This window comes from Aptenodytes forsteri, unplaced genomic scaffold, assembly GCF_000699145.1.
Source record: "Aptenodytes forsteri isolate BGI_AS27 unplaced genomic scaffold, ASM69914v1 Scaffold289, whole genome shotgun sequence".
Classification (NCBI taxonomy): domain Eukaryota; kingdom Metazoa; phylum Chordata; class Aves; order Sphenisciformes; family Spheniscidae; genus Aptenodytes; species Aptenodytes forsteri.
This window is the reverse complement of record NW_008795025.1, coordinates 2,854,269-2,879,733: the sequence shown is the minus strand read 5'-3', so window position 1 is coordinate 2,879,733 and position 25,465 is coordinate 2,854,269. Positions and strand designations below refer to the sequence as shown.

The window sequence follows — 25,465 nt, the reverse complement described above, 5'->3', positions numbered from 1 at the left end:
AAACATCAGATAGCATAGCAATATAAATATGACTATCTAGACTGCATAAGCTATCCTGAACCTAACTTTGCTAAGCAATGTCCAAACAGGCCTTAAAAATCCCAAGCCTCCTCAGTCTTCCACAGAAAGAAGTAAATCATGCTTACTAATTATAATTAAGGAAATTCACTATGAACAGGCACCTGCAATATTATGCATGATTTTATAAACCAATGCATTTGTAGGATTATCTTTCTGAATGACTTGCTCAGTTAAGCACTGATTTTTTTTCTTCTAGCTAAATCAAGAGCTCTTCTGTAGAGAGCTGTTCTCTAAACTTATTCAATGCATTTCTATGAAGTCTAACATAATTTTGAAAGCATAATAGAGTAATTCTCTTTCAAATGTAACTGTAAATGTTCCTTTGTGAAGAAACCAAAAAGATCAATGAAAGCAAACTGAATGCACTTAAGTGCTAGCTGACTATTGACAGAACTAAAACCAGTATTCTGCATTCCTCACAGGGCATAATCTCTGTGGCTTTTGCTACTTCCAACACCAGTCAGATGTTATCAAATATTCTGATACCTACCCAAAACCATCACACACACAGTTTTAACATTTTCCACATGTATCGGAGACTTCATGTGTTTAACAACTGGAACTGTTTCTTATTAAGTGAATGTCAAGAATTGAACGCGACATTCTGTTGAACATTCTTCTACACTATAAATGGTTCATTTTTCCTGTTGTATCCAGCCAGGCTGCCCCTTTTATTCCCAGCAACACAAATCGAGTTTTATCAGCCTGAAAGAATCTTTCTTCTAAATGAAGCCCAGTACTGTAACAACTTGAAAGGCATCTTTAGGCAGCGTAGTAAAAATGTTTGATTTGTAATTGCCTGCTGAACTCTTGCACAGTCTGTTGCCATATGGTACCCTCCCTTCTACTGGCAAACAATCTTTCCTTGTTCATAACTTCTCAGCCTCCCTACCCCCTCCTTTTCTGGAGGGTATGGATAGGAAATCCGAAGGAGGAGTTTCTTCTGCTCTCAGTGTGTTCGTGGTGACATCATAGGTGGGCTGAACGTCTAAGTCGAGTGTGTGTTTGTTTAAAAAAAACTGTCCAAAAGTGATGTATATGGAATCTGGGTCAGCTGTAGCTGGTTAGTGCACTTCTGCATGGGAGAGTAAAACAGTGTAGTTTCAAAAAACATTTCTCTCTCTCTTCTGGAATAAAACTTCCTGGAACATTACTTTTTTCTTTTTTTCTTTTTTTTTTTTTTAATGATTAGTTAAGCTTGGTTATCGTATGGAGAAACCCAATTCCTCAATACAGCTTGGATCTAATAGAGAAAGACAAAAGCAGTTTTCAACTCCAACTGCAGATTAACAATCCACAGCATCGGGTAATATAGGAAGAAAAAGCAGCTTGGCCTCTTTTTCCATCTACCACAGAAGCAAAACAGCTGGAAGATTTTTTTTTTCTTGGTAAGTTTTAAAGTTATTCTTACTTGCAAGTCTAGTTTTGAGCTATTTGCAAATTCTACATACATCTACCATCCACATACTGTGAACAGACAAATCTCTCTCAGCCTGAGAAAAGTTTGACAACTAAAATATAAAACTCACTTTTGTGGCATTTGGTAGACTTTGGAAACTTGGAAAGAATTAAAAAGGACTCTGCACTAGAGCAGAGACTAACTCATTCCAGTTGTGAGGATGAACAAGTTTCAGTTGTTTAGCTGTAAATCTTCTGTAGGTTTTGTTATATACAGTTACAGAAAATTAGTACTACCAGATTCTTTGCTAAGCATGTAATTTGAGTATTGTGAACATATTAATGTGAAATTCTGATCGTACCAAAAAGCAAAAGCTGAAAATCCTATCGAGTTCAGGAAAGCTGGATTTCACCCAATGCCAGAGCATAGACCTAGCATTACTAGAACTAGAAAATGGATACCTCAATAAAACCACTGTAAAAAATCCCAAGCAAATCAATGCACATCTGTAAGTAGCAATCATTGTATATCATTTCAACTACATTTTTATATATGGTACATCTGAGCAGTAGAAGTAGCCCAAGCTGTACAACCACCAAGAAACTCGAGTCATACACTGATTCAGAATATAATCAAGTTTGTAGCACAAACAATAGTGCAGCTGAAAATCCAAAGGCATTGCTGCAACAGGCACTAATCCCTTCCTTTAACAATTTGTGGAACGATGGGGAAGTTAATTGTACCTCAATTAAGCAGCAGTTTGTTTCTAAATAAAGGTTCATTTCATAAACATGAAATGCAACATACAAGGCAACACTATATTAAGCAGAAAATAGAGGGGTTTGTTACAGTTGTTCTTTGGGGGGTGGGGGAGGGGGAAGGATGCAGTTGCAAGTCAAGGATTAAAGCAAGAAAGCTGTTTACAAACAGAAGACAAAAGTACAGATAAAAACCAAAAAAAGAGTTGCTAATACTAATTTTCTACTTTTTGCCTTTCTTCATGCTGACTTGGAAATTAAAATACAGTAAACAATCCAGAACAATGGAAAAGAATTTAAGTGACGTATTTGTATTAACAAACTCTCAGAAATGTCTGGCACATTAAGAGAGAATGAAGGGGGTGATGCTAAAAGAAGAGACAAAGTGTTACAGAAAGCAAACTTAATAAAGGTTAAGTAGCTATGGGAGGAAAAAAAGTCTGAAGCAGCCTTGACAAAAAAAGAAAGATGGATCCTTTCCAATTTATTGAGCCCTTTTTCTTACTATCCTTTTGTGCTTCTTTACATATTAAAGAGAACAACCTAAACAACAAAAAAACCCATTTGAAGCCTACATTGTGTGCTTTGGACACCAGTCCATTCATTCATGATTAGCCAAGGTTTTGATTTACATGGCTTAGAACAATTCCTAAATCTTTCACAAATGAAAACAGCTGAGTAAATAATTTTAAAGCAATAAACTGGCTATATGCAAGGTTTTACCTCTCTCTTTTTTGCTGTCTTCCAACTTTAGAGTTCAAATTTTGAAATGCTTATTTTAAACAAATAATGGACTACTAATATTACGCTGGTGCCACAAGAATGATCTGATGTATGATGGAAAAATATGTCATTTAAAATTTTACAGGAATTCACTTCAGAGAGTGGAAATTCTGAATCTTTAAACTTCTGCCAGTATATACATAGCTTTATCAGGTTTTCATTATTGTATTACTGGGCTTAGTTTGTTGTTTGTAACATGCCCTATTAGTCTGGTCCTTAAAATTTATACACCAATGAATGAAATAAAACTTCCTATAGCAAACATCACTAGATGCTTCATGTCTTCAGCATCTGTTTTAGAGAATTCTGGAGCCCCTAAATAACACATTTCCAAACACAAAATGCACCACTCCGTTGTACCTGCCTGTTAAAATGGTGCAAACACACACAATGGCTGCAAACAAATGTAAAGGAACCCTCACAAAAAAAAAGTCACCAAAAAATCTGGAAATATTATGATATTTTGCTGTGTTTTCAGAATATCTAGTAGGACAAGATTTAGAAATCTATTCTGCAGAGAATTTCTAAGAATCTATAATTTTTAGAAGTGACACATTTCCAGTGACTACTTCAAAAACCCCTGAAGATTTTTAAATTGCTTTTTCTAGAAGGAATCAGATTCCCCTTAGTCTCAGAGAAGTAGCATTCTGTGACTCAATACATCACGTATTCGACTAACAAAAACCAAGAACGTATTATTCCTGGATCCCAGTCAATACAATTGAAAGTAATCCTGTTATTTCGGCAAAGGCAGAGTGACTTACCAGAAAAGCACTTGTTTATATAGGGGAAAGTAACTTACAGAAGTACACAGATACATCAAAAATCCATGTGAACATTTCTCCTATAATAAGAGTGTTTTCCTCACAGCAGTATGCTTCTAATGCTACGGACCCAATTTTAAGATTAAAAAACCACAAAAATCTCCACTTATTCTGAGATAGGAGAATATAGATGGTTTTATTGATTTTAGCTGCTTGGACAAAGCTTAACAGAAAACGAAGTATGCGTAACATCAATAATAGAGCTTTCAGATTAACTGGTATCATGTTCAGAGGATCTTTATTCTCAGTATTATCATTTACCTTCTCAAAAAAACTGTCTATTTCTCTTCCTGGTTTACATGTTTATAAATGGAAGTTAATAAGAGAGCACCATTGGTATTTATCATTTGACCATATTCTTTTAATAAATATTCTGAATAAAGATATGTACTGATACTGCACTTTCCATACAAAGGGAATCCTATATTCACATTTACCTGCAACACTTCCCTTACATTCAGTCATAACAACCTACACTACCCATGGAGAAGCAGTCTTCATCAGCTCTGAAAGAAGAGATTCTAATTTGCGTTGTGGGTCTCCAAATTCTACATCCTGCTGAACGTGAGAGTCACAGCAGTACAACAAAGAATAGTTTGCTGTGTATTAAGTTAAAAAATGCCAAATATATACTAGCTTCCACACTTCCTCATCCCTGCAACTTTAATATTTGTAAGCGATACAATATTTTTTGGGGTAACACAGACAATGTTATAGTAGTTTCTCAGTGAAAGTTAAAAATACTAGTTACGGGTTTCTTTTGCTCTTTTAAATTGGAATTTTTTTCCTTTAAACACTTTTAAAAGTAATAAATCAAAGACTAATTTTGGAAACAAGTTTTTTTTTTCATGGGGATCAGTCTGGAAAAAGAAAGAAACCAGAAGAAAAGGAATGGCATTAAATGTAAAATGGTATTGAAGCCCTATTCACAGCTCTGAGTGTTTCTGACAAGATGATGATGAAGTTTGTGTTGCTATGAATAGTTGCACAGTGCCTCCTGCAAAGCAATAAAACATCAGCATGCCAGAACATACGTAATGCCACTTCTACAGAAATCTGAGACCCAAAATTGGGTGACACCGAAACACGACAGAACCTAGTGAAGTGACAGTCTATTCTGATTTAAAAAACACAACAGTTCATAAAGAGTTAAATAACGTATTTTAAAGCAATAGTATATGCAATCATGACCTCCCTCGCTTATTTTCCAAGGTCTGCATTCAGGTATTTCAGCAGTCACACTCACTACAAGCAACTCTAGACTTGCAGGAAGGGTTTGAGACTGTGGTTCTGTCTAAACTGATCCCTGAGCCTCAACCGCTTTACCTCATAACAGTTATGACACTACCTAAACATCTAAACCTGGGAATCTGTGACATAATGCGTCTGATTAAAAAAACCCTAAAACTATTTCCTAACTCCAGTATTTGTCATTTTTAGGTCTTACATATTAGGCTATCATTCTGTGATACTTTGGATAAACAATTTATATTTTTTTAAGCTGCTTGCCCAGAACATCAGGAAATTTCTGAAACAGTATTTTCATTTCCTTCTAAGCTGATTAAAACTCCAGGTAAATATCTTGCCCAGAACCTATTCTTGTATAACAAGTTAGGCATTAAGCTGCTTAAACACGCCAAGCAATATCATAAGATGTTTAATTTTTTCAACACCAAAATTTCCATGGAAGCATATATGTTCTCTACCAGGTAGATTCTCAGAAGGAACTGATCCATGCTTATCTGAAATGTCTCAGTTTAATATAAGACATTTGAATTATTTCAAAGTTCTAGGGCATAATCTTATGCAGCTGTTGCATTTGGTTATGCTGTAGTAGATCATTTAATTCTTTTTATGGTCTGACAGCACATATATAGACACAGAACTAACACATAAGCATAAGTGTTCAAAATGAACACAAATTATATTAAAAGAAATGTGGAAAGCAGACTGCAGCAGAATACATGGTCAGAAAGTGGGCTGCATTGCAAAATGTTTGGTTTTGAAAGATTCATTTAAGTTTTAATGTATTTCAGGGGAAAAATGTGCTGCTGTGGGGAAAACCCCCAGCCATTCATTATTTAAGTAACTGTATAGGGTCTTTAAAAACTACCAAGAACTGAAGTGTTATTCACCTTTTTTGGACTACGAAGTAGCTATTATATACTGTGAAAATAGTAAAATACTGGACTTTTACTATAGCTTCATCCTTAACCATATGCCATGAAGTCACTTTCCCTGCATCTGCAAACACTGAACATAAAATATTGAAAAATAATTTAGGAGATGTGAAGAGGTTTCAAGCTTCAGACATTTAGCTTAGCTCATCTTTGTCAAGTTAGAAACCACACGCAGGCCTGTTTCCCATGTGTTTACCATAATTCATGTGAAAATTTAATCTAATGAACCTCCAACTACACTGTTCAAGTGATTAATATTTTAAATGTCTGAAATTACCAAAGAAAAATACACAATTAGCTCTGGAGAAAAGTGATACTTTTTCCTACTTTTTTTTTTTAAAAACAGAAGTTACACTTTCACCAGAGAAATATTAACAAAACTCTTAACCAAGTTTTGTTTCTGGCAAAAAAATATTTACTACTAGACACCAAAATACTTATTACTACATACTAACAGTGAAACATACAGAAATGAGTTTTTAAATATTAACATTCTCAAACTTTTATGTATTCCCTCCATTTACGTAGGGTAAAAAATGATTTTCAGTATGTGTCAAAAAGCAAGTGTTTTCTTCCCCTCCCAGAAGCAGGGCTTGCAATACAACTGTCAGCCATTTCATCAAGATTCCTAGATATAATTCCTGACTGCATGTACAGCATGGTTTGAAGTTTGTAACCACTGCTCTTAGTGAAGCCAAAATAAAAAGACTTGATATGTGTACTCTGAGGTTGAGCAGACATCACTTGCAGCAATAATACTAAAGCCAGTAACAGAACTGGGAGAAGTGACCTGACACAAAAGTCACCTTATCATTTGTAAATGTGAATGTAAAGGAAGCAGCACTGGTCTGCTTCTCCTTCAGGGTGACTGTTTCAGGATTGCCAAATGCACTTAAACTTGGCAGGAACAGCATGAAAATTATTAACCTTCTCTGGTTTTACTTTATTTCTCTTCATAACTATACAAAGGCCACTGTACAAGGCCTTGTACAACCACTAATAGTAGTCTGGAAAGGAAAGCCAGATCAACAGCTGAGATAAGAAGGAAGAGTGATCTGCTTGACAAAGCAAATAAAACATGAAAGATGAGGTTTTTTTCCCCTGATTTAAGTGCTACCTTTGTTTATAATATCAAATATTTTTAAAAATAAAGTTAAAAAACCAGGTGTCTCAAAGCATTCTTCGATCTTTATCACTGTATTTTAATTCTTTACACAAAGTTAAAAAGAAATACATTATTTTCTTTGAAAGGTGAATGAAACACTTCAGTATGGTATTTATATTGAAAACACACCTGATAACTGGATAAAAATGTTCTCAAAGATACAAAAATAGCGTGACAACAATTTTAAATGTTTATCTCAAAAGGACACAAATGCAGAACAGCGTTATAGGGTTTCCTTACAAATTTAAAGTTACTTGAATATGTAATTTTCAATGTTTGAGACAACTATGTTATGCTAATCTCCTGCCTAACACTAACGTCCAAAAATAGCGTTCGATATGTCTGTATTTTTCAAGTCTACTATATCTGTGTATATATACATTTGAAAAATGCATGTGTGTATATATGAATAGGTATGTATATAGTATTTAACAAATTATACATCGATATATACATATATAAAACTAAAAGAGGACCAGAAAGGCTTATATAATCCAAATTCCAAAATTTCTATAAATATTTTTGAAAATACTATCAGCCGTCACTCTGTCTCCCTACTTGCCTTCTATGAAGATATTCTGCAAGCACTCTGTATGTCCTATAACCTTATGCCTTTAACTGCAGTGAGTACAGTCAAATTTGTAATGAAAGCATAACACATAATCCAAGCAGAACATTGTTTCTGAACATTTATCCATTGCAACAACTTTTCTACTAAATCCAATACCTAAATTTTAAGGTTTGCTGCTCAAAATAGAAAGCTATTCTTTGAAGTTAATCGAATGGAACCTAACTGCAACCAACAGATTCCAAAGACTTGTCTACATACATGTAAGCATGGCAAACCCATAATTTTAGGTAGTTGAAGCAGTACAGAAGCCTTAGTTATGGCTTTAATTTAATTATTTTATCTTCTATCTGTTCAATAGTCTCTTCTGACAGTCATCATACTTGCTTCAAAATGAAGATATTTAAATGGACTTTGGGTGTACTATTGTTCCTGCTGTTGTCTATCGGGCGCTGTACAGAACAATCTACGCCTAATAAAACATCCCAATGGAGGCACCCTCGTTCAGCAGACGGTGGAGAGGAAGGGAAGAAATGTGGTTACACATTCTTGGTCCCAGAACAAAAAATCACAGGGCCAATTTGCGTGAATACTAATGGACCAGGTACTGGTAACAGAAAAGACGAAGTCACAAGAATGGACATAGAGAACTTGAAGGATGTCCTGTCCAAGCAAAAGCGGGAGATTGACATTTTGCAATTGGTAGTGGATGTGGATGGAAACATTGTGAATGAAGTAAAATTACTGAGGAAAGAAAGTCGTAACATGAACTCTCGGGTCACCCAACTCTATATGCAACTCTTGCATGAGATAATTAGAAAGCGTGATAACTCACTTGAGCTTTCCCAACTGGAAAACAAAGTCCTTAATGTTACAACAGAAATGTTGAAGATGGCAACAAAATACAAGGAGCTTGAAGTGAAATATGCAGCCCTAACTGATCTTGTAAATAATCAGTCTGTGACTATCTCACTGCTGGAAGAGCAGTGCTTGAGAATCTTCTCACGACAGGACACCCATGGGTCTCCACCTCTTGTTCAAGTCGTGCCACAGCACATTCCTAACAGCCAGCCATACACTCCCGTTCTTCTGGGAGGTAATGAGATACAACGAGACCCGGGTTACCCTAGAGACAGAGATGTAAGGCCACCACCTGATCCAGCTACTTCTCCTACAAAGAGTCCTTTCAGAGTACCACCACTGGCTTTAATTAATGAGGGTGAGTTGCCTATCACTATTTATCTAACATGAGATTACTCTATTTCAGAGGCAAACTGTCCTGGCTATAGAAATAGAATGAAGAATTTAAAGTATCTGGTACAGATACTTGCTCCTGATTCTGCCCCCCACCCCACTCCCACCCCCCTCCTGCCCAGAAAGCTTTAGTTTGCCAAATAGTCTAATTCTTAAGCTATAGCTGCATAAGATGAATTTGTTGAAATAGTTGATACTAAGAAATTCAATCTGAAGTATTTATGCCTTTGAATCACAAAGTATTGGGGTTTCTGTCTCCAGCTGGGTTTGAGTTATGGGAATGAAAATTCAGTATTAGCATATATTTTCTAGTATTTAGCCCTGTTTCTTTGAAGATGCCTACTAGCTACATGTTACAGTAACCAGCAATGGTGAATAAGAGAAGCTAATTCTTCTTAAATAAATGAAGTAATTTTAAGTAGTTGTCCTTTACACTTACACATACACATTTGCCAGAAGTTAATCCTGCTAGAAGAATTTTATTCCTTCTATTCTGAACTGCTTTAAAGTGAACATCTAAATCCACCAACACAGTCGTGCAATAAGTCTCTGAGTGTTTGGTTGAAGTATTCAAGAGAGTAAGATAAGTTTGAAAGGATAATTGAATCAAGGCTGGATCCAATTAGATGCACTCAGCTTTGAAAATTTAAAATGAGTGACTACATTCCCAGTAATTTGATGTTGGTAGGGAATGGCAAGTTAAACTAATACCATAAATATTATGAAAATACATTCAGGAGACTGTATCACATCTTCAGTGGTTACATTCTTCAGGTCATTAGATAAATTCATTTATCACTAGAAACAAAACTAGTGACAAGAAAATTAACTACCTCTGAGCTGCCCAGAATTCTATTATGATTCTCACTTTATTAAAATTTTGACAGAATTGCGATAAAAAAAAATTTAAGGATTTGGAAAAACAAGTTTCTCAGACATCCATTCAAGCGCTTGCTCTTGGCTTCTGTTAGCTTGCACAGAAAAAAGGTTTGGTTGGGGTTTTTTTTGCTTTCAAATTGCCTTTAGTCACAGTTGGAAGTTCAACTTAGTTCCTAAGATGAAGACAAACATTTATTTGTGACTGTTCTACAGCATTACAAAAAAAAATAACTGCTGATGTAAAGAACAACTATTTTTATTCAGGGTCTGCAGAAAATTCAGGCACAAGCCCAAGTAAAATGCCAGATGTCATGAGAATTTAAATCGCACATCATGACACAAAGGAAAGAGCTAATATAAAAGCATTATGTTAATGTCTGGTCAGACAGCAAAAGTATAATTCTAAAAAACGGTGAATTCCTGTTTCCCAGAAAACCCATGCTTCAAGGTTTTGTTATAAATGCATCTTTTTCTCTCTCAATATATGCCTGCTGTACATACAAAATGAAGCAACAGCACTAAATGTTTTCCTCTAAATTATCTACCATGGTTTTCACTAGCCCCTTTACCCCTAAAAGTTCAGAATTTGAATCCATTGTGGGCAAGGGGGCCCACATAAATATTAGGAAATTTATTTTAACATTATTCAATTTCCTTTATTTAATACTAGATTCTTGGGTTTGAAGTTTAAGTGTTTCTTGCAGTGCCTTGGGATAATGAGGGTTGAGAATTGCTACAGCTGATAGAGCATCAATCATCAAAAACAAAACTTCTAAATTGCAACAGAATGCCGTTATTATCTCTGATTTTTTAAATTAAGGTAAGCATATTTAATGGTGCACGGAACCAAAATTGTCTATGTCATAGAAAAATGACCTTTCCAGTTAAAAGATTATGACTATTTATACTGTATAAAGATGTCAAAAAAGACCAATGAAAACCAAACAGTCCCATCAAAGACTTGGTTATGACAGACTAAACAACTGGACAAACAAGTAGGAGCTTTCTCCTACTATATCTGAAGATGTTGTACCTAGCAAATACTTGCATGCAGCAGAAGTTCACAGAAGAGTCAACATGCATCTTAATATTGTGGGTGGAGAGTAAAACTCAAAATATATGGGGAACTGAAGGATGAGATCTTATTTTCTGAAGAGTATTTTAGTCAATTTGCATACAAATGGCCCTAAAAATTGAGGAAGAATAATGTTCCTGCGAATTACAGTTTTCACTATTATCTTAATCCTTGGAATAGTAACTAGTGTCCCCAAATTTTATTGCCACTATGTTGCAAAAAGTAACTTCAAGTAGAAAGAGCACTTGAAAATTACACCCACCCACCCCCACCCACTCTGCTGCTAATACCACTCAGTTAACAATATGGCCCTAAAAATTGAGGAAGAATAATGTTCCTGCGAATTACAGTTTTCACTATTATCTTAATCCTTGGAATAGTGTCTAGTGTCCCCAAATTTTATTGCCACTATGTTGCAAAAAGTAGTAGAAAGAGCACTTGAAAATTACACCCACCCCCCACCCACTCTGCTGCTAATACCACTCAGTTAACAATGTAACTTTTTTTTTTTAACAGTACCACTCAGTTAACAATGTAACTTTTTTTTTTTTTAATAGATCCCCAATTTTATTTTGGAATTTTCCTCTACTATTTCCCAAAAAATCCTCTATATGAAGCTTACACAAGCACAGCTTCTGTATCATCCACTTAAGATAACATTTGGCACCTTAAATAGGATTCAGCCATCATTTTATTAAGCTTCCAACTTAAAATATTTAATCGCTTTCCTTCTCTACTACATCTAATTTACAATAGAAAGGATCTGTACTAAATCGTCAGTCTAACACACAATTTTAGAAGTGAAATACTTAACAGATCATCTCCTCAGAGTATTTCTAACTTATAACTAATTGTCTCAGCAACTTAGCGTAAACAGACTGTTACAAAAGACTAGATATGCATGAGAGATGATACGGAGCCAGAGAGTCTCCACTCACACCAGCACTGTGGAGAGTATTACACTGTTTCACAAATCTCAGCATTTCCACTGACCACAAAATGGATCAGTTCTTATATCCATGAACTTAAGCTAATTACATATAACAAAGAATTTACTTCTGAAAAAGGATTCAAGGCTATACACCAAAAGTTATGCGATTTGTTGGATTTCCTTACACTAAGAGCAGAACTCTGTTACATCTGCTACAACATTAGGTTATGATAAGCACATAGACAAATCTGAGCATCAAAAAGCAGACAAGTTGTATCCTGTGACCTTAATGCCAGCTGAATTTCAGAAGTGATCAAAGTGTATTACATAAACAGACTAGTACAGTTCTGTCTGCCTTAAAAGTTACTTAAAATCACTCCAAACATCTGCTTGGGTCTCTCATGGAAAAATGAGTCCTCAACTCCTCCTCCAGTGGAAATCATGTGAAATAATATATAGCAGATTTAAACTGAGCTATTCTTAATATTCAATTAGTATTATAGAAAAACCTACTTGTCCGTTTATACACTTTTTCTAATACGATAATTGCTTTACAATAGTACTTCTAGAACAATGTCCCTGTTGGTTATACAGCACCCAAATTTACTTTAGACAGTTCAAGGAAAGGGAATGAGATCCAGCTTAGCCCAGGAAATTGTCTATCCACTGGACAAATTTTGCAATGTGCACAATCTACGTGGAAATTTTAATTGTGAATAAGAGAAAAAGCACTCTTATACCAAAGCTACAGTATTCTTTCCTAAGCTACTACTGCATGCACTGCAAGAATGACAAAAACATCATAAAATACTGACAGTACAGTATGCAGCAGTACTTACAACAATGGCTCAGTGTCTGCAGCATTCTTGGTAGCACTGTCACAGCCAGAAGCTCCCAGTAGACACCTTCATTACATACACAAGCTTTTTGCACTCTAATTAATATGAAATGCTTTATGGATTTCTTGCTTATTACACACTTATCCAACTGGCAACTACTAGTTTAAGATCTAAAGAAAGAGCAACTTTCAATTTGCTTTTGTCACACAACCTTAATCTGCAATGAAGGCCACTTTCACTCAACCTCTACTTTTGATTAAAGAATAACCTCAACAACTGTCTCCTATGCTTCTTTGCACATTAGCTTCTTCTGTGACTGATGAGTTTTCTCTGAAATTCCAAGCAGATTTGAGAAAATGAGCCTCCTAAAATGAGAGGAAAGCTGTAGGTAATTTACTTTCAGATTTACTGAGTATGAGTTTTCAAATATATTTGGGCATCCACCACTAACTAGCCGTCAGAACAAATCCTGCTTTTCATTAGTAAATAAGCAGTCTCTCTTTAAATCAACTGAAGTAGTGATACATGAACATAAATCCTTTTCTAAAAAGTAGAAAATAAAAATATTACCAAAAACTGAAAGGCAAACTAGGCAAAGTTTTCAGAGAAATGGAAGCTGCATGCTTCTTACAGAATAACTAGATGCTCTTCTGTAAGTAGTATTTGTAAAACCACTATTCACATGGTCTAAAATAGAGCTTTCAAGCAGCACTGTCAACAGCATTTCTGTAGAATCACAGCCCTGAAAACAAGTATGTGAGCCCTTATAGCTGCTCAAAAGTCCTTCTCCACCGCTTGCATATTTTCTTCATCAGTATCCATCTACATGTATCACACCAGGATGACACATGAAACTTAAAAGATTCCTATCCACAGTTAACAGGCTGATCCCAGAACTGGGTAAGTACATAAAGGCAAAAAAGTTATGCAGTTTAAGAATACTCTTTCACTAAATTCAATGTCTGTAGACTTTGGCAGTAAATATTTCTTACAGCAGCTCTCAAACTATTTATGTATTCAGGTGTGTGTGGGGGGGTTGTTTGGGTGTCTCAGGTTTGGTTTGGTTTGTTTTAAACTTCCACCAGCTTCAAATGGGTGCACTAGGACAATGAAGTAAATTGACATCTACCTCTTGTAAAAGTGGTACAGGAGAAAATAGTTAATGAAAATCATAATGCACTTCTTGAATATCAGGAGTCAGAGTATAAATCTTTGACACAGTAGACAAAGTTTAAAAATTGGGTGTTGGTAACTAAAGTCTATTACCTGTTTAGCAAAATGAAGTTTTTGTTTAAAAAATATATATAGGATATTGACATGTTTATTTATATATACACAATTAATCCAGGACAGTAACTTTTTACACTGTTTTCCATGGTAGTTTTACCTTAATTGAATTACTGACTTTGTTACTATTACAAAACATTCTTAAACAATGTGCACTCCATAGCCAAGCCTGAATGCTTATAGTATTTCTTTTCAAAAAGGTCCATTCAAAGACTGCCAACAAGCCAAGGAAGCTGGGCATTCCAACAGCGGGATTTATATGATCAAACCTGAAAATAGTAACGAGCCGATGCAACTATGGTGTGAGAACAGCCTGGACCCTGGAGGATGGGCAGTTATTCAGAAGAGGACAGATGGATCTGTCAACTTTTTCAGGAACTGGGACAGTTACAAGGTAAATTCTGGAATGCAGAAAATCAGCTGCTTCATTTCAGTGCAGCAGTGACATTATCTATTGCAATCAAGGCGATGCGAACATTTCCAATGCAATTCTTCATTGCAAACAGTTGTACTGAATGAAAACACTGAGGAGTTGGAAATAGATACCTGCTAAATTAGACAGTGAAATTAATTTTACAAACAAAGATAATTGAAGAGAGTGGTCATCCCTCAGAGGCAAACATTTCAGTGGGCATGTGCTATTTCACACAATGCATTACTTAACTTTGTATCAGCTAACTTACTGTCTGAAATAGCCTGCATTTGTAATGCACAACACAACTGGGGAGACATGTTATTCTAGACAGTGACTGGGAAGTCATTTATTACAAAGACCTAACTAAACACATGATTTTTATTTACATGCTGAGAACTACAGTAAGTACTTGAAAAGCTTAATTGTCTCCCTTATGAATAAGCAGTCTCAGTCAGTGGAATTATTCATTTAAGCATATTAATAGATTTGCAGGATCAGGGCCTCAACTTAAAAACATTCCTAATAATGAGTTAAAGGAAATAATTTCTACCTTTAAAATTAGGTTAGAAATCTGAAGATGTAGGGCTTGTGAAGGGAAACACATTCTTGTGTGTTATTGTGATATTATGCACCAGCAGGCATAATGCCTAGGATTACAAATGCATGCTGCTTTGGAGTAATTACATGCTAGACAGGAAATTTGAAAATCCATTTGGTTGGGTTTTTAAAATAATAATAATGTACTGACTTCATACATATAGGACACGGGTGTTCCCTGTGGTGCTGCGCTCACTTTAAATGGATCTACAATTGCCACGTGCATTGTATCTGAAGAGAGAACTGAGCCACATTTAACTCAATCAGTCATCTAAAAATCATATATACAAAGGAAATGACAAAAGATTACTATAAGGATTTTCACGTTTTGCATTTCTGGAATTTAGTGATTCAAATGTTAATCATTCCTTAGTAGCAGTTATTCAAGGTCTTTACTTCTCAGAAAAATAGGTGGTTGGTTTGGTTTTTTTTAATGTTACAAGGCAGTTATGGAGTGCTTTATAAAGTAACCATAAACATTTTGAACATAATACAAATAAAATGTAGAAGAGTGTATAACTGGTGTCTAATAATGGCTCAAGCTTGGGCAAATTTGCCCCCAAGAGATTTCTCATTAAATTGCAGTGGCTGAAGATGGTATTCCTATTACCTAACTTCAGGTACTTGAAGGTGCACCTCTGTGACTGGCTTTAAACCACTGACAACAGACACGTCTCCCATGCCCACATTTCTACTTCTTTCCCGATCTCTGTGCAGCTGCACAGCTACAATGTTGACGCGAGGGAAGTATTGCAAATGTGGCCATGAGCCAGGAGAAAAGCACTGCTACCATTTTTGGCAGTAGCATGATGCTAGATCAACTTAAGCCACTTGTGAAACTGCAGCTTGAGTTAGGAGCCTACACTGTTTATCTACTGGAGAGAGACTTCCCCAGAAAGTGATTTGAAGCAGGAAATCAATTGTAGGTCCTACATAATCAGCAGCCTGAGAAGGAGGTTAGGAAGACCTCAGAAACTAGGAAGCGTAACAGATAGCTATGGTGGGTGACATACCTACCTTAGCTGCAACACCAAACATTAACAACACTGGTTTACTTAGGGACAGGAGACAGCAGATATGAAATATCACTTCACAGCTACTGTACCAGTAGTCTGTGATTTGAAAGGGAAGACGTCTTTATATTTCGTTTCTAATAAATCTAGTAAAGAGCACAGGTGAATTATGTGATTAAATTTACAGTAAATAACAACACTAGTTGCATTAAAAAGGCAACAAAAAGTTATCTACCTTGAACACTGAGACTGTTGATCCATAAATAGCTTTTCCAACCTGGAAATATACCCCCTTAAATTTCATCACTCATACATTCTTACAGATTCCCTCGGCTTTGTCAAGAAATACATTGTTTCAATTTCCCTATTCTCTCTCCCTTTATCTTAAAAAGAAGAGGACATCACAGAAAACAGATAGTTTTGCCACCTTTACTGATTCTGGTAGTACCTCATGCAGAGAGCAGTCCAACTGAGACCAAGTGCAGCAAAATAAAGCATTTAAATGCATGGGTTGAGCAGTCATTCAGAAGCTTAAAGGCCTTCAGTACCCAGGTTCCACTGGTTTATGATACTGCTACTGATGAGCATTTTGACAAAGAAGAAAAACTAAGCTAACATCACCTGATCTTCTTTTGTACAGAAAGGATTTGGAAACATTGATGGAGAGTACTGGCTGGGACTAGAAAATATTTACATGCTTACCAATCAGGATAATTACAGACTGTTGATTGAGTTAGAGGACTGGAGCAATAAGAAAGTCTATGCAGAATACAGCAGTTTCCGCCTGGAGCCCGAAAGCGAATTCTACAGGCTACGCTTAGGAACTTACCAAGGAAATGCAGGCGATTCCATGATATGGCATAACGGAAAGCAATTTACAACATTGGACAGAGACAGGGATATGTATTCAGGTAAGGAAACTAGTATGTATGTGAAAAGTGAATACAGTAGATTCCATTAGTGATACTACCTTTCAAAAAAGACTATAGTACAAAAAAAGTAAATTCTGATAAAACAACTCTATTGAAAGATGCTTCAAACTGATAATGATAAAAATCACGATGCGGAAAGCAATTTACAACATTGGACAGAGACAGGGATATGTATTCAGGTAAGGAAACTAGTATGTATGTGAAAAGTGAATACAGTAGATTCCATTAGTGATACTACCTTTCAAAAAAGACTATAGTACAAAAAAAGTAAATTCTGATAAAACAACTCTATTGAAAGATGCTTCAAACTGATAATGATAAAAATCACGATGATAATAATGATGATAATAATAATGATAAAAATCAGGGCCCCCTTTCAGCCCCTGCACCATTCAGAAATTCAAATTCTATTACCCTCATTGCAGGCACACTTCAGCAAGCTTCGTATTTAGCTCAATGACATCCTTATCACTTGCATGTGACTCTGCAGTCAGAATACCTGTCCAGGTGATCTCTCAGAGTAGTACTGTGGCCACATAACAATCATCACCATGAACTAAAGCCTCTGAACAGCATGAAAGGAACTGCAATTGTGCACAGGCTTAGTTATGTACCAATACTTGAGAAACAGGCAGATCACCTTGTTTCATTATCCTTAAAGGACACTTTTTGTTCATTTCCATGCTCTTACTCCAGCTTTCCCCTTAAAGCCTTAGCAATAAAAGAAAGGTTGGGGAGTGTAATACTTCAACTGCTTTTTCTCAGCTGTCAACAACCATAAAGCTGGACAAATCTTGCAAACTCTTAAACAAGCCTGTAACAGTAAATACACAAGTTACAAGCAACTCTTTGTGGAACTGTGGCCCTGCATGCTGCTTGGGACTGTATCAACTCACATTGCTTCCACTGAAGTATTTCTAAACAGTACATAATCCGAGTTCCTTGAATGTTAGCTCATGGACAATCACTGCTGGTAGTCTGAGAAGAGCTGATCTCCTCAGTTTTCAGCTGTCACACTAAATACCGTGTTAATCGTCACCCCTCCAGGCAACGGTTGCTGTTACAACAGAATTTTTAATTTAGGTAGAAGCAGCAACTGATATGACCACAACAGGCTATGAAGCACTTAAAAGTTCCCTCTAAGAGTAAGCCAGAATATGAAAGCATTTGCTAATCTCCATTTCTCCTCTGTTTCACAGGAAACTGTGCTCACTTTCACAAAGGCGGCTGGTGGTACAACGCATGTGCCCATTCTAACCTTAACGGGGTGTGGTACAGAGGAGGTCACTACAGGAGCAAGTATCAGGATGGAATATTTTGGGCTGAGTACCGGGGAGGTTCCTACTCCTTGAAAGCAGTTCAAATGATGATCAGACCTATAGACTGAGGAGGAAAATCCCACAGTGCTCAAGTGATCACGTATAAACTTCTCAGTGCTTGAGTTCCAGAAAAATAAAATATTACTTTTTAATCATTATTTTGCACAATCTGCCCCTGCAAAAAGCAGGTCTACAGTTTTCCTGTCTTTTTTTTTCCTGTTGTGTTCCACCCTCCTTTTTTTAGAAACCTTTTCTACTGTGACAGACGGTGTTTTTTTAAACATACATTCACAAAAGCAGACGTTTGTGCTTGCATAGCATATTTATCTTTGTTCAAGTCCAACATACTTTATGTAAACAGTCATTAAAGCTGGTAAAAAATTCCAGTTTTATGACAAGATATAAGCTTTTTCACTTAAAAAGCTTATGCTTTTTCAGGTTAGCTCAACCCTTAAATGTAAATATGTGAAATGACATTGTCTTGCTTTAATGTGAAAATTGATTAGTTATTTAACAATTTATTTAAAAATGTTGGTATTACTTTCAATGAAAATCTGACTTCACATTACTGTTTAAGATTTTCTTCAAGAAGCTACACAAAAAATTGAAAACATTCTAGGCTTTGCCAGCAGAGAGAGATTTTTGCAAATTCTAGGCTTTGCCAGCAGAGAGAGATTATTGCAACAAATAATTATTTCAAAATGAAGTGGCAAATTAAACATAAAATACAAAATTTCTTAGTGGTGTAGAGAATTCCTTAAGATCTGCATATCCTACCTTCTGTAAAACACTTAGGCAAAATGTTCCTAACGTAAGAAAAATAATTGTATGAAATGATTGATAAACTCAAGACAACCAAATTGCTCAGTTGGTTTTTTTTTTTTTTACTTTCTACCTCCATATTCAAACATCCGAATTAAACAAAAATATTTCTTGATACTTTGAACTTAAATGACAAAAGGAAAAGTCCTGATATTAAGGTCATGATTTGACACTTGGAGAACCCTCTCCTGCTCCAATTAGGAGTGATGGGGTCTGAACAAGTGATCACACATACTAATTTAGAGAAGCACCAAGCCTCTGAATATTTTAAAAGTTTTCCTCCAACACGGCTTTCTGCTGACATAGTAAACCCAAGATTAGAAATCAGCTCTGAGTGTATTCTTCCTGCCACCCCAAACTTGGACTGCTCTTATGACATACACATTTCCGTTCCCCTACATGCATACAACTCTGATATTGTCTAGATTAAATTTTTAAACTTCTGGATATCTGACTTCCACTGGAATTAATATGTAATTTAAGAAATTAATTAGAAAATACTTTTCCAACCTTTAACAAATGCCATAAAACATACTGCATCAAAACAAGATCCTTCCAAAACCGGAAACAACAAAGTGTTCACTTTAGGTACCAGAGTCTCCAAAACTAAAGCTTTCTTCCTAGTATATAAAATTATTTAATAATTGTACTTAGCCACACATTACTTAACTTAATTTGATATTACACAAAAACTAAATATGCTGTTCTGAGCTGTAACTGATGTGTTTGTTTGGCGCCTCATATGTCCCTTCAGAATTTTAAGGAACTTTGCCCCTATTTAACATAAGAAACCCTCATAGCTAGAAGAATAATCTAATATTAATATTATATTAGTCAATACCAATTGCTATGCAAAACCTCATTTGTGGTTCAAAGGAGAGAAAATAGCATTTTGCTTTCAAAACACATTCTCTGGAGTAGATAAAGCTTCATTGATAATATATGGCTGCAAGGGTTGTGGTTAAATCTTTGGTCAGAGATCAAAGCCAACAAGTTTCAACAATATTTAATTCCATCAATTTTAATTGACACAAATGTTTAGGATTATAATTCTGAAATTGTTCTTCATATAAGGAATATTTGTTTGTTAGAAATACCATACAGACCTCATTGATTGAGTGTTCTATAAAAGGCTTTTTAATTGCAAACGCTTAAAATTCAGACTATTTATAGGTTATTCTTTTTTTCTATGGTAGCTGGATAGAAGAGCAGTTCAGGTGAATTTAAAAGCTGAAAATGCCCTCCAAAACGTTCCTTTAATGAACACTTCTGATAGCTTTAGTTCATTCAACCAACAGATTTCCTCTCCTTGGGAAGAGATCTTACTTTACCACAAGAATCTCTTGCCTGCTACAAAAACAGTGTTTATTTATTCAGTGCAGTCAGTGAAAGGTGTACTTTGCAGAAACCCCTAAGTAAAATTAGCTTGCTCTCTGCCTTTAAATTAAATCTTATATATTAGACATCTAAAAAATGAGTCTTCCCCAATTTAAAGCTGCAGGATGACATCAACTAAACATTATTACAAAATATACCCAGAAAGCTCAGACTGTACAAATGCTGTGCTCTGAAAGGAAAAACTTAAATTTAATTTGCCGATTTAAGATTAAGAGGAGGTAAAGCATTGCATCTCTTTTTGAGGTTGCTTCATACTCTATACAATAATTTACTACTTTCAAATGCTTGTAACTATCAGTTCTTAGCTTTTGGGTTGAATTTTCTAAGCAGGGTAAATGACTAAAAGTTCAATGTTTTCTCTCACACTTTTTTTAGAAAAGTTTTTCAAAAGAGGCTGTAGCATCCCTCAAGCTTATTGCACTGGACATTCAGAAGCTATCTGTGAAGGATATAGCTTTCACCATTCCTGTACTGTCAGTCCAAATTTAACCAAGCAGACCTTGCAAAAGTTTAACCTATACTAAACCTGAAACACGGTTTTCACATATATTTCCAAAGTCTATTGCAAGCATTATCACTGAAGTAGCTAAATATCCATCAGATGAATACTTCAATAACCTGTTTTCAGCTTTCCCGTTTCTGGATATAATTCCTGAAAGACAGCCATAAGAAAATATTTCACAAGGTAGTACTGCTTAGTTTAATAAAAATCTTACTTCTCAAGATATGGCTCAATTGTTTCATTGTGCAACCTCAAACTCCATGATAAGACTCCATTTGAGAATGGGTTTTTGTTCTAAGGCAAAATATAACATCACACATACAGCTCCCATTCGTTTTGGCTACTTTAGTTGGCTGGGTGATGCAACAGTGATGACACATCCCACATCGTGTAATGAGGACCTAATGCTGAACATTTTTATTGGTGTTGCACGGCTCTTAGCATTCACATTTAAGTTAGCGAGTCCACAGTGACGATGTGCTGCTCTCACTTGCATTTCTAGAATTCTGGAATCGCATCACACTTATTACTGCAGGAACTGAAAAATATTTTTATTTTTTCCCCCTAGTTAAATGTGGAAGGACATCTTTATCTTGTCCACAGTGAGTGAGCTGTGGTAGTAAGAAAATAATCTGTACTTCTGTGGTTCCATTCCCATTGCAAAGACTACACAAAAAAAGCATTTAAGCTTTATCCTATAATGTTAAGATGGTCATGAAAAAAACCTCCACACCCACATTTGATATTTGGCTGCATGAGGGTAAACCTAGTAACCTTTGAAGGGTAAAACATTCATCTTTGAAATTGCAGCTGAAATTCCTTTATATGCTCACTTTCCCTATGACTTCCAAACAGGTCCTTCACAACCAGTGCCAGTATTTCCCCAGAGGGGATCTCCAGTGGCAAATGTAATGGTGTGGCAGGCTTGACTCTCTGCACTCTTCTAAGGAGCATTTTAGGGGAGCATGGCAACTGTGGGATCTTTGCACCAACAGTGAAGAGAGCCCCGCCTCAGACCTCCTGTTTCCGTGAGAGGAAATGGACCTTATGATTAATCCCCCTCCCTGGTACATGCCATAATCACTATTTCAAACAGCAGACTTTTAGGTAGACTTTTGTACACATTTTAAACCAGGAGCAGCACTACTCCTGTACATTATTTTATACCAGAAGTAACAGCAGAAAAAGATCCTTTCAGGAATTATAACCTATAGCTGGTAAGCTTAAAACAGTAAGTCAACTTAAGTTACTTCTGCTCTGTATGAGTAAAAATGCCTTGGGAAGGAAATTTTAGAAATAATACTCCTGCAAATCTACTCAGGTCTTACTGGAGATTAACGCTTTGATCAAATGAGAAAAATTGGACACAACAGCAAGGTGGATCCAGCTTTACCATGACTGTAGTTTCAAGGCAATTTTGTTCTTTTTGCCATATATTTAAACTTACAAAATTAATTTTAGAGGGAGTGCACCAGTGGGCATTTGCTATTCCTTCGGAGAATTAAAAAAGGCTTGAGGACATTCTTCATGTCATTGGTAAGAATTGGTATTATATGAAACCAGGTGACAACACATTCTTTAACTACAGCAGCTCAGAGCATTTCTTTCTTTCTAAGCAGAAAAGAAATATGCATTTCACTTCAACAAACTATTAAGTCAAGCCCAAAGCTTATTCTAACGCAAAAATTAGACAAGAGGTTGTTAATGTATCGAGGAAAACATCTGTAACTGAACAAAACTTAAAACATTGTTTTCCAACATTTCACCTTTTTTTTTTTTAAAATATAACACTTGCCCGTAATAAGGCAGTATTTTTAAAGTGTCAGACAAATACACCAAAGCATAAAGATTTCTGTGTACAGCAGTAAGTATTAGAAGACCACAATGGCAAGGGTCAGAGTATCGTGAGATTTTAAAAAAATCTGACAGCAGGTTGGCTTGGGACTTCTACGATCAGCAAGAAAACAATTTGAGCCTGGCTTCATGTTTCATAAATCATGGCATATAGCTAAAAAGCATCTGGAAAGCTAGAAACTGCATTTCAGAACCATATACAGTGTGTATATACTAAATGTGTACACATGATGGGAAAGCTACAAAATGACATGTTTAATTACATTACATTATGCTTGGCTGCTTCTTTGCCCCTTTTAATTCAGGCCTAGTTTTAATAGCTATGTCAACAAACTGGGTAGCATGTGATAGTATGCCACACCAGCAATTTTCACACCTGCACTTCAGACAAAATACACTCATGCTGATTCTTCCATTCTAGACACAAACAATTATCAATATCTGAATACTTGAAAATACAGGAAATTAACAGCTGTTAAGATCACGTTGGAACTGATGGATGTTTCTGGGAGGGATGTAACAGGGAAGTAAAAAATGAAGACAGAATGAGGAACTCTATAGGACTACTTGTCATTAAAATTATTATCGGTTCTCCACAGCAAAGTATTTTTTTCTATTTAAGTATAAAGCATGTAAAATTCAATCAATTTAAGTATAAAGCATGTAAAATTCAATCAATTTTGCCAAACTTGAATATATGTATTTTAGAGGCATCAGTCTAGACTTTAACATCAATGATGGTATTGTCACTCATATCAAGGTATGAAACGACTGAAATAACATTGCGATGGACACATAGATCACAGCATAAAGACGACTGTCAACTTATTAATCTTGAAAAAATTAATAGCCCAGCTGAGTAAAGGAAGTATCAAACTTCAGGAACAAAGAGATTACAGTTTAATAAGCGTTAGTGACCACAGGAGGTCACCTTGAATTTAGGTGTAAGAGCAACTCATATCTGCAAAAATATCAACTATTTTTTCTGGAAAAGAAAAAATTGAGTAAACATTTCCTTAATTTTATGTGACTACTGACATCTTATGATATCAAAGAAAAGCTACATTAAAAAAAAGCACATTGATCACTTTAAACAAACTGAACTGAGACATTAAGTAACACTAGATTAGCTTAGCAACAAAAGCAATACATATTAAACACATCTAGTTTTCAGATATGCAGGAATATCATTTACTCGTAATTATTCCATAAAGCTGAGTCAGTCGTAACAACCCAGTTTCTCTTGTCACCTTAGTATAATTAAATGCAGCAATATCTCCAGGTTTTAGCATGTTCCAAACCCTAAGATCTACATTTATTTATCTGAGAGGTTGGTGATTTATAGCTTCTCATAAATTAAAAGCCATCATTACTATAACAGTCAAGTATTTAGCTCTAAGAGTGCTAGTAGGCATAACAGTTTAAGTACTTCTCCAGAAGTCAATCAGCATATCTATACAACATATGAGAAAATAATTTCCTAGAAAACTGATACTGTATGTAAAACCTGAAGTGTTTGTGAGGTTTTATAGGTATTTTCTTTCTGAAGCTAGTGAAGTTATTTCTTGCCATATACAGAGTATCCAGAATCAACTAGTGGTTATAGGTTCTTTACTGAAGTATTGAAATAGTTTCATGAATGCTTAAAAGATGGTGTTTAGTTTCTGTAATTACTGGAGAAGTATGTTTGTCATTAGCGTTTCCCACTAGAAATATACTTCAGCTTACCTAAATAGGGAATACAAGGAGTCATCTTCAAGCTGCTGATATAGTCTCTAAGCCTTTTGTAATTATCTTCTTTACTCATAACATACTCCAGCTTTTCAAAGGTGGCTTTATCCTTCCGACCTAATAACTAGGGGGAAAAAAAAAAAAAGAAGCCAAAACCAGATGAGTGTTAAGTTTGAGAATTATGATTTCTCTTTTACCCTTAAAAGCACGGATTTCCATCCCCTGCCCCCCCCCCCATTTTTTTTGTTGTTGGTTTGTTTTCAAATACAACTGCTTCAAAATTACAGCATTTACTCCTTAAGGATGAGTACTTGGGGAGAGTTTACAAAGAAAAGCTTCTATTTTGGCTGTTAAATTTAAACTATCCTTTTAAAAAATTAGTCCTGGAGGTTCCTTCTGAAATCATCCAAGTTTTCAAAAGACTAATCTAGCTAAAACACAGCACACTTTCACATGCTGTCCACTTCTACAGTATTTCAAAACAGTAGTTTATTCACTCCAATTATCCATAAGTTAACATTTCTTTGTCAGATATACTAGGAAATTTTATACTAATCCAGCTTCACAAAAACCCAATTTCCAAAATACGTTCTTATTCTTGAGAGCTATCACAACAAATAATTTTCCAAAGAGCAAAACAATACCATTAAGATCTGATAAATATCTTAAACTAAACTACAATTTTAAAAACAATGAATGCAGATATACACATATACATGTACTTGAAGGTCTGGAAAAGAGTAAGGGTTTTATATATTTTTCTTTACAGAAGGCATTATGGACTTGAATATAGGCTGTGTATATTGTTCTGCCAACTAGCAATTTTACTGGCTCTTAATGTTACAGGAATGTCGACTTC

At 35.5% G+C, this 25,465-nt stretch overlaps 2 protein-coding genes across 3 annotated transcripts in view; one reads left to right on the top strand and one right to left on the bottom strand.

The window, feature by feature from the left end:
* Positions 1–25,465, bottom strand: part of RALGPS2 (Ral GEF with PH domain and SH3 binding motif 2) — a 103,723-nt gene that overhangs the window by 38,141 nt on the left and 40,117 nt on the right. For both annotated transcript variants that reach the window (XM_009275867.1, XM_019471173.1), the window contains exon 7: positions 24,604–24,730. In XM_009275867.1, the coding sequence (XP_009274142.1) occupies positions 24,604–24,730 (127 nt within the window). The remainder of the gene's footprint in view (positions 1–24,603; positions 24,731–25,465) is intronic.
* On the top strand, positions 1,116–18,895 carry ANGPTL1 (angiopoietin like 1). Its single transcript, XM_009275866.2, has 5 exons — positions 1,116–1,469; positions 8,120–8,977; positions 14,224–14,417; positions 16,689–16,959; positions 18,180–18,895. Exons 2-5 carry the CDS (start codon positions 8,152–8,154, stop codon positions 18,365–18,367), a joined length of 1,479 nt encoding a protein of 492 aa, XP_009274141.1. The 5' UTR covers positions 1,116–1,469; positions 8,120–8,151; the 3' UTR covers positions 18,368–18,895.